At 38.5% G+C, this 9,405-nt stretch overlaps 1 protein-coding gene across 1 annotated transcript; it reads right to left on the reverse strand.

Moving 5' to 3' along the window:
- Positions 1 to 4,887: 4,887 nt before the first annotated feature.
- LOC133236445 (SLA class II histocompatibility antigen, DQ haplotype D alpha chain-like) lies at positions 4,888 to 8,943 on the reverse strand. Its single transcript, XM_061398471.1, has 5 exons — positions 8,800 to 8,943; positions 6,484 to 6,732; positions 5,756 to 6,037; positions 5,341 to 5,514; positions 4,888 to 5,189 (listed from the first exon to the last, which is right to left on the reverse strand). The coding sequence occupies exons 1-4, from the start codon at positions 8,879 to 8,881 to the stop codon at positions 5,360 to 5,362; spliced, it is 768 nt and encodes a 255-aa protein (XP_061254455.1). The 5' UTR covers positions 8,882 to 8,943; the 3' UTR covers positions 4,888 to 5,189; positions 5,341 to 5,359.
- Positions 8,944 to 9,405: the final 462 nt, after the last annotated feature.

A 9,405-nucleotide genomic window follows, 5' to 3' on the forward strand; every position in this document is an offset into this window, starting at 1 on the left:
TCTTTTATTTCATATTGTAAGATTTTCTCAAACATTGCTCTGCCTTCCTTAACTTTGTTCTTTACCTACTATGCATCATCTTATTTCATCTCAAAATACATTTCTTCAAGTCTCTTCTAAACTCTACCAAATTTTACATGGTGTCTGTGCAATACTATTTTGTGTTACCTTTTATTTTTCATTTAAATTTTTCAGAGCTTCTGATTATATCTTTGTGGAATTATTTCATGTGTGTATATTTCTTCGCCTGGAGTGTAAATTCTTTGAAGACAATGAATATATCTGTTTTCACATTATTTTAATATACTGAGAACATAGAATTGTATGTTCTCAATAACATTGGTTCTCACTAACCATTTTTGCATTACTAATTAAATTAATCATCAGGTTACCAGAGTTTGGGGATTAATTCAGCCAATAATAAAGGGAAAATTACTTTGCTTACCTTTACTATTATTCTTTGTTGCATATATATATATCTTTAGGGTTACATTTCTGAGAGGTTCCTGTAGTCTGGATTAGCATTTGTATACTGGAAGGAAAGTTATGACCAACCTAGATAGCATATTCAAAAGCAGAAACATTACTTTGCCAACAAAGGTTCATCTAGTCAAGGCTATGGTTTTTCCTGTGGTCATGTATGGATGTGAGAGTTGGACTGTGAAGAAGGCTGAGCGCCGAAGAATTGATGCTTTTGAACTATGGTGTTGGAGAAGACTCTTGAGAGTCCCTTGGACTGCAAGGAGATCCAACCAGTCCATTCTGAAGGAGATCAGCCCTGGGATTTCTTTGGAAGGAATGATGCTAAAGCTGAAACTCCAGTACTTTGGCCGCCTCATGCGAAGAGTTGACTCATTGGAAAAGACTCTGATGCTGGGAGGGATTGGGGGCAGGAGGAGAAGGGGACAACAGAGGATGAGATGGCTGGATGGCATCACTGACTCGACGGATGTGAGTTTGAGTGAAGTCTGGGAGTTGGTGATGGACAGGGAGGCCTGGCGTGCTGCGATTCATGGGGTCGCAAAGAGTCGGACACGACTGAGCAACTGAACTGAACTGAACTCCAAGTTTCCTAAGTATGATAAAACTGAAGAAAACTTTAAAAAATGACATAACTTTAAATAGAATGCCCCTCTGCCTACTTTTTTTTGCTTTCGCTGATTTTTTTTTTTTTAAAAACTTTGTATTATGGAAAATTTCAACTACATACCATAGTAGGGAGCATAGTATCATGTATCAGCAATCCAGCTTTAACAATTATCAACTCATAGGGAATTTTGTAAACCCATCTACTTAATCTTACACGCAGACTTGGAAAATAATCTCAGAATCTTACCATTTCATTCATAAATATTTTACTACAAAAATATAAAATGTAATGAGTTTTTAGAAATAATAATGCCATGAGCATACCTAAAATTAGATACATAATTCCTTAGTGTTTTTAGTGTTCCAGTTTTTCTGATTGTCTCACAAGAATTTTTTAAGTTATTTTATTTGTATATGAATCCAAACAAAGCTTAGCATTTGGTCCATATATTTTTTTAATGTATAGTTTATCTGTTCTTTATTTTTCCTAGCAAATTATTTGCTGAAGAAGTAGAATTATTTGTCCAGTAGAACTTCCCATGTGCTTAATCTTGTTGGTTGCATCCTTCTGATATAATTTACCATGAGATTTATGGTATGGGCTCCAGAAAATAACAATAATGCAAATTGTTAACATTTTTTGACTGCTTAGTATGTGCCAACTATGTGTGAAGTGCCTGATTTGTATATTAAATCCTTAAAAATCCTTGTCTGTATGTGGTAAGTACAAACTTGATATATTTTTATGTGATTTTCAATTTGTAAATTTAAAACAGCATATTGACTATTAAAGTCTTATTTTATGCATGTACTCTGAAATAATTCAAATAATTGTTCAAGAATCACGTGATTTGAAATCATGAGGACTGATTTCCATCTTTGTTCATGGTAATGTCATATAGTGGCTGATAAAAATAAATATTTGCTCTTATTTTTTGGAATTAATTTTATTTCTGTTAAACTTACACAAAGACTTAATGAATGAATGCCTTTAATAAAATGCAACTACCATGAAATTTGTTTTCCTTAGCATCTCATGGGGAAGGAGTAAAGCATATGTCTATTTCCAGGACACTGATAGTAATGCTATACAATATAACCCTATATTATGATAACACATATAATGTAAACACACACACTACCTCCAATATTCTGGGTTGTTAGCTGATGAATTATTATATTTACATAACATTTACTTGAAATTCTATTGCCAAAAAATTCTTAGCCTATTTATGAATTTTAGATGACCTACATTTCTTTCGATATTTAAATTGTTATTTTATACATTTGAGATGATAATTACCAATCTAATTTTATTTAATCACTCATTTTAGAGTAGCTTTATTTTCATAGCAAAATCAAATGGAAGGCAAAGAATTGGACACGACTGAGCGACTGAACTGAACTGAAAGAGATTTCCACATATCTCCTGCCCTTACTGTAACTTCCCTATTATAAACCTCTCCTAACAGTGGTACATTTCTTACAAACGATGAAGCTACATTGACACATCGTTAGCAAAGTCAATAGTTTACGTTAGGATTCACTCTTTATGTACGTTCTGTGGCTTTGTGTGACATGTATGTACTATTGTAGCATCATACAGAGTAGTTTCATTGCCCTAAATATCTGTTATGCTCCATTACCTATATTTTCATGACCAGCTCTGGTTCAGATTCCTTGCATTTACCAATTCCTTGTCTGGACTTTAAATTATTCTCTTGCTTCTACCTCACAGGTAGCTTTTAATTCTAGTTCCCACTTTTCCTCAAAATAAGCATGGATAAAGATCTGTTGCATATACCATAGCTTGACTAAAAATTCATAGGCCATAGGGAGGAGACATATCTTTTATTAGAGAGTAAAAACACAAAGTCAAATATTACGACTTGCCCCGAGTTCTCTCAGCAACCCCTTCATCAGTGATGTGTCACTAACCACCATACCCTGTCTATTCTCTAAGCCTAACCCAGTCCCACCTCCTCTCATTTTGGAGAGGAAAAAAAATTCTCCAATAACATATGAAAAGTAATTCATCTATAGCTCCAAATTTGAATCTCCTAAATCATTAAAGGGCTCAGAAAAACAATTTTCATATAACATAATCCATTCTTTTAAATAAACTATGGATATAACTAACAATGTTTTCTTCTGTATTTCTATACTATGTATAAGGTACTATCTATATAACAAGATTATTCAAATTCTGTCAATAACTCTGCAAAGAAAGTATTACCACTCCTACATTATGAATGGGAAAATAAGATTCAGAAATGCTAGATACTTTGCCTAATGTTATAATTTAAAATCCTAGCTGTAAAGTGCTGAGTCCTGTATTTGGATTTAGGCTGCTTTGCACTAAAATCTACTCTATCAGTTATGGTGTTTATATTGTATCTTTTTTCCCAGACACATTTTTTGATATTTTTTTGATTTAAATATATTAAAAAAAATCTTTACAAAGTAAGTCAGAAAAAGAAAAACAAATATATTAACACATACATATGGAATCTAGAAAAATGATATGATGAACCTATTTTCAGGGAAAGAATGAAGACACATTCTCTCAGGGAATGGATTTGTGTTCCAATCACATTTTAAGCTTCACTGATGCAGATGGCCTGGGCAAGGACAGTTTCATACATTTCATAGTTGTTCCATAAAATAATCTGCAATGCAATGTATGGACTTAGTAATTGCAGAGTGGAAAGACTGAGGCAATGAACCTAAATAATTTTCAAGGGCAAAATGACTCCAAGTCAAGTCACATACACTCCCAAGAGTGAGGCCTTGGACACACTGAGGACAGCCAGAGAATCTCATCTGTTGATCCATCCCCACTACAAGGACTTTGAGACTGTGAGTCTAGAGGAGGATATGGCATCCAAAGTTGCTGCCACATTATCTCTTCTAGCTGTTCCTCCAGAGATTTTTCTCTTGTAAGCTTATATTTCCCTTTGCCAGGAGGGGTGAGGGGCAGGAGCTGAGGATACTGGTGGATTATCTCCAGGGCAAACAGGGATGCACCGAGATTCAGTGAGCCTGACTTAGGCTTATCTGCCTAGGAGCATCCTGGAGCCATATTCACTCTATTGTTCCACACATGCCAGTCAGGAAAAGTCTACATGGTTTTCTAGCAAGGATTCGCATAAGACATGAAGCAAACTACAGCTGTGTTCTTAAATATGTCTGTGGATTCTACATCCATCCATTTTCCCATTGCTTCTAACCCTAAATAAGGACAAAGTATTTGGTCCTTCTCAGATACCTGCTTTATTGTCTTATTCTAATGTTTTCCTAACAAACATATTTCTTTTCCAACCTAGATAATTCTTATCTCTTCAACTGTGAGAGGGAGAGAATAAAGTTTTTCTTATCACCACTAATTCTTTGAGAATTAAAAGTTCTGAAAACTAATTTTGACTCTTGGTACTTTAGAGATTCAAAATTCTTTTTTCCCAACTTATTTCTCTGTCAAAATTTTTAAAGTGATATTAAAATAAGTATCACTTTACTTCTTGGTTTTTGTATTTTTGTTTTAACAAATCTTCACCAAAGGCAGAGAGTATATATTACCTTCATTGATGTCTGAATTTGGGGTGTGTGTCAGTGGTTAAGGATAATAAAAAAGGAAGACAGAAATATTAACTCCAGCTAAGATACCAAAATATTATCAGTCTCTACAAGCTGCTCCTGTGTTACTGGACATGAAACACAATCTGGAAAATGAGGTTAAATGGGCCTGAAGCAGAAGAGGCCATAGTTCTAATCAGCTCTGAAATGAAAGATGGGAAAGAGTAAAGACCTCATAAAGGCATTTATTTCTTCCATGGATATATTAGTTTAGGGTCATTGGTGGATTAGGTAGCTGGGTGGGATATCTCAGGGATCCCATAACAGGTAACAATGGAGAAAAGAAAAAATTAGAAGGTCAGGGGGAGAATCCCAAATGTATGTGAGCTCTGAGATGATATAGCACCTTAAGTCCCAGAGAAGAAGTATGAGGAGGAGGGTAGAAGGAGAGAAGGTACACGATGGACTTTGCCAGAAAATAGTTCTAGGTTATCCATTTTTTCTGTTCTCGAAGATGGACAGTGCACCTGCAACAGGAAAGACATGAGATCAGTGGGTTCCAGGGGGCTCCTGTGCCACTGTCATGCTGTTTCCCAATTTAGCAACTTTCAACCACATTTGTGTCCACAACCTCTTCCCACTTTCCCTTGTCTGTACTATGTCCCCAGGAATTCTTACCTTCCTTCTGGAGTGTGACTCACAATGGCCCCTGGTGTCTGGAGGGGCCACCTGAGCGCAGACCTCGGATGATGAGGACAGTGCCCACCACGATGCCCACAAGGCCCACGGTCAACCCCAAGGCACAGACCACAGTCTCTGTCAGCTCTGACATAGGGGCTGGAATATCAGGTTCTGTGAAAGTGAAGTTATGGAACTCAGAATACAGAATATTTTTGTGCATGTGGATGGGATGGGCGAGGAAGGGTTGGCTCCACACACTTGGGGTATGGGGCTTAGGGAGGAGAGTGAAGTCTGTCATTAGACACCCCTGGAATGTGAAGTTTTAGGGCCATGAGATTTAGCAGATAATAGGCAGGGTATTCTGGACTTGACAGAGAAAAGAATGTTCCAAAAGGGTGGAACTTGTACATACCCCAGTGTTTTAGCAGCGGCTTATCCAGGCCCCAGTGCTCCACTTTGCAGTCATAAACATCATCATCAGAAGGAAGGAAGGTGAGGTAACTGATCTTGGAGAAGGAATGATCATCCTTGGAGAGGAAGCTGGTCTCAGAAATACCCTCTATGACCAAGTGCCCGTTCTTCAGCCATGTAATGTTGATCACAGGAGGAAAGATGTTGTCCACGTGACAGATGAGGGTGTTGGGCTGGCCCAGCATCATGGGAGACTTGGAAAACACAGTCACTTCAGGAACCTCTATGGTGAGGAAACAGCACAGATGTGAAATGGGAATATCACTGCCCATTGCCTCTGGAGGAGCCCTCCCAGCAATGTCTCCCAGTCTAATAGTGGAGGAGCTCTTGCTTCCCTTCTGTTTGGGAGGCACCATGTGTTGCTTCTGCTTTATCCCTGTCCCTCTGTTTTTTGATGACCTGCTTGTCAAGTGGGAGGTCTGTGGGACCTCTCCATGAAGTATTCAAAGATTGCATTATGGGAGTAGGGATCTTTCTATTATATGGAAATACGTGAGTTGGAAGAAGGCAGAGGATGAGGGTTCAGCTATTACCATGAGAAAATGTGGTGACTCCTTGGAAGGGAGAGAGTTTTATAGAGTGGTGAAGGGTATCTATCCCTAGGGAAAAGGGAGTGAGGCCTGGTATGAAGGGTAGATTAATAAAGAGAGGCAGAGTGGGGACACATACTGTTGGTAGCAGCAGTAGAGTTGGACCTTTGAATCACGATCTCCAAATTGTGCTTCACTGTAGCTATGTTTCTCAGCGCACCCTGAGGGTCAAAACGTCTAAATTTACTAAACAGAGGCAGATTCCAGACAGTCTCCCTCTTTTCCAGGTCCACGTAGAACTCTTCATCTCCATCAAATTCATGGGTAAAGTAGCCAGAGGGACCATATGTGTGGTAGACGTTTATGCCATAGGCGCCAATGTGGTCAGCTGAGTCGGAGTGAGGAGCAAGAAAGGGAAAAATAGAGAAAAGACCCTTATTAAGCAAAGTGAAAGAAGAAATTGACTATCAAACATTGTGGGCTCCATTTGTGGCCCAGTTTCTAGACAAAATTCCCAGTACCTGCTCCTTCTTCGCTCTGTGTTGGTAGTTGTCCAGTTAGTTAAAAAGCCTTGCAACAAAGCCTCCTTATCTTTACCATGAATCTTGACTCCTTTTCCAGACAGGAATATATGTAATATCCTTTTCATCTGATACTTGTCCTGGGCTACCAACTGTTGCTGAAGAACATCACTCCACTGTGTCAATTGGAACTAATTCACTTTTACAGTTTTAGCCTCAGCTGGATCCATGGTCCTGCTCAGTAGTGGTCCTTCTGCTTTCCTGCACCATTTCTTTTCATCCCTAATCTGTATACTCTCTAGGGGACAGAAATCACGTCTTTTCATCTTTGAATCCCCAAAATTTAGCTTGCTGTGTTCTCAAAAATGTGTATTAAGCGTCAGTTGTTATTCTTGAGAATTACAGAGATTTGGGGGAAGACTGACAGACATAGGTGGCCGAACCATAGGGAAGTCAGAATCAGCAGTGAGCAGAGCTGCATTATGGCTTGTGAGCCTTAAGTGTTGTTGCTTTTGTGAGTGCCTCCTTTTACAAAAATATTAAAAATGTATTTTATAGCCATATGATACAAAGATAAACGTAATTCAGTTTGGATTAAAATTTAAAGCATTTCCCCCTATTCTAAAAGTCTGCTTTTCTTCTAATTTTTAAGGAAACAATTTTTATGAGCCCTACAAGCAATGCAGGCCCTCAGCACTGTGCCCACTGCGCCTAGTGTGTAAATCAAGGCGGACAAGGATGCTCTGGTGCGATGAGGAAGAAGGGAAAATTGGAAGTGCTCTGGAGAAGCAGGTGAAACTTGCACTACCACACAAAATTAGAGTGATAGCTGCCGTGGTTAATAATGTTGTTGAAGGTTAGAGTAATCTTTCTTTCACCTCCCCTTTAAACCATTTGGCTTTTCTACTTTGGTTTTTACAAACCCACTTTTTCTGTCTATGAAACAATAGAGATATGAGCCAGGGATGGATCCTGGAAGGAAAGGAAGATGAAGAAATGTAAGAAGAGCGGGTGGAAAGAGGGCGACAGCAAGGCAGAGGGTCCTAAGGGACCATGTAATTAACCTGTGCTTGCCCAGTTTCCTTATACAGGTCTTCATTACATGAACTGAAAGATAGGCAATTTGGGCTGACAAATTGAGAATAATATAATTTAATTCTCCAAATTTTTCTTCAAAAAGTTCTTAATTTTAAAATAAAATTAAATATATCCTCTACTTTGTTTTAGAAAAATATGAAGTTATACTTGTGATAGTAATAATTTAAAAATAAGAATAATCATTGGTATTTATGTGTCTTCATTACTTGGAAAGCATTTCTATATGCCTTTTTTATTTGATTATTTGTGAGGTGACACAAATTAAGTAACTGAGATTAAGTGAGAACCAGGTGGTAAAATGCTTTGTCTAAGACGCTCAGCTGGGCTTGCTCACCTACCTGTGCTAGAATGCCAGCATAGAAATGTATGTAGATCTGAGACCAAGTAAAAGTTACTCTTCTTCATATCCACACAGTATTCATAATTCATGAAACTATATACCCCAATATAAACTTTAGGAGAAATACATGAAAACTTCAAAAGTTATTCAGAAAATTTGGGAGCAATAGCTCATGAAATTTTTTCTAACAAAACATCTACTTGTGAAAACATCTCTAATCTTTGAGACAATTGTGGTGAATGCCCTAGAGCCCTCCAGAATGTATTCAATGGATCCAATATCAGAAACAGAGCATGCAACAGCACAGGTAACAGAGAGAGTGGGTCTGGACCCTGATTTCCTGAAGGTGCAATGATGGTAACTTTTAGATTTGCTTAATATTGAGAATGCTTCCAGGAATCTCTATTTCTAGGCCAATCCCCTCCCCCTCCACCCCCACTCCTCCAATTCCCTGCTCCCTAATTTCAGTCTCCATATCCTTCAACCATGCACTCACCCACAATGTCTTCACTCCCAGAGGGACCCATCATGGTGGTCAGGGCGAGGGCCCCCCAAATCAGGGTTCTGTTTAGGATCATCCTGTTCTCAAGGTGGTCTCAGCAGTTGTTCTGAGTTGCAAAGCAATGATTGTGGGTTGAGTTGAGAGGGAATTCTAAAGATATCCAAGCCACACTCTGTCAGGTTAGGTTTTGACCAATCAGAAAAATCCTCTGTGATGACACCTCAGTTGCCAGATGAAGACTTTGTACTAAGAGGCCTGGAAGGGACTGGGAAATCCCCTGGTTCTGATGCAGCCTCCACTCAGAGTGGACAAGAGGGATCTGTCTATGAAAGGTGGGAGAGTACTAAATCAGAATCTTCTCATTTATGTGTGTATGCCTGCTGGTGATGAGGGGTGGGGATTTCTGAACAGCCTCATGGATAGATGAAGATACAGCTAATTTGGTGTCCAACAGGGCTATAGCTTCCAAAAAAATCTTCCCTGAGTTGTTCCCCCTCCCTGGCAGGTCCCATTCCCTCCCTTTTCCATTGACTCTGTATGTAGGTTAACTGTCTTTCTCTTTGTTTCCATAGTGATATGGAATTCTCTAAATACTGAATT

Source organism: Bos javanicus, chromosome 23 (genome assembly GCF_032452875.1).
Source record: "Bos javanicus breed banteng chromosome 23, ARS-OSU_banteng_1.0, whole genome shotgun sequence".
In the NCBI taxonomy this organism is placed as follows: Eukaryota; Metazoa; Chordata; class Mammalia; order Artiodactyla; family Bovidae; genus Bos; species Bos javanicus.

Excerpts from the sequence above, each read along its gene's own strand:
- LOC133236445 (XM_061398471.1), bottom strand. The coding sequence starts at position 8,881 with ATGATCCTAAACAGAACCCTGATTTGGGGGGCCCTCGCCCTGACCACC. Across the intron at positions 6,733-8,799 it reads TGGGAGTGAAGACATTGTGG|CTGACCACATTGGCGCCTAT; the intron begins GTGAGTGCATGG and ends ACTCCGACTCAG. Across the intron at positions 5,515-5,755 it reads GCCGCTGCTAAAACACTGGG|AACCTGATATTCCAGCCCCT; the intron begins GTATGTACAAGT and ends TCACTTTCACAG.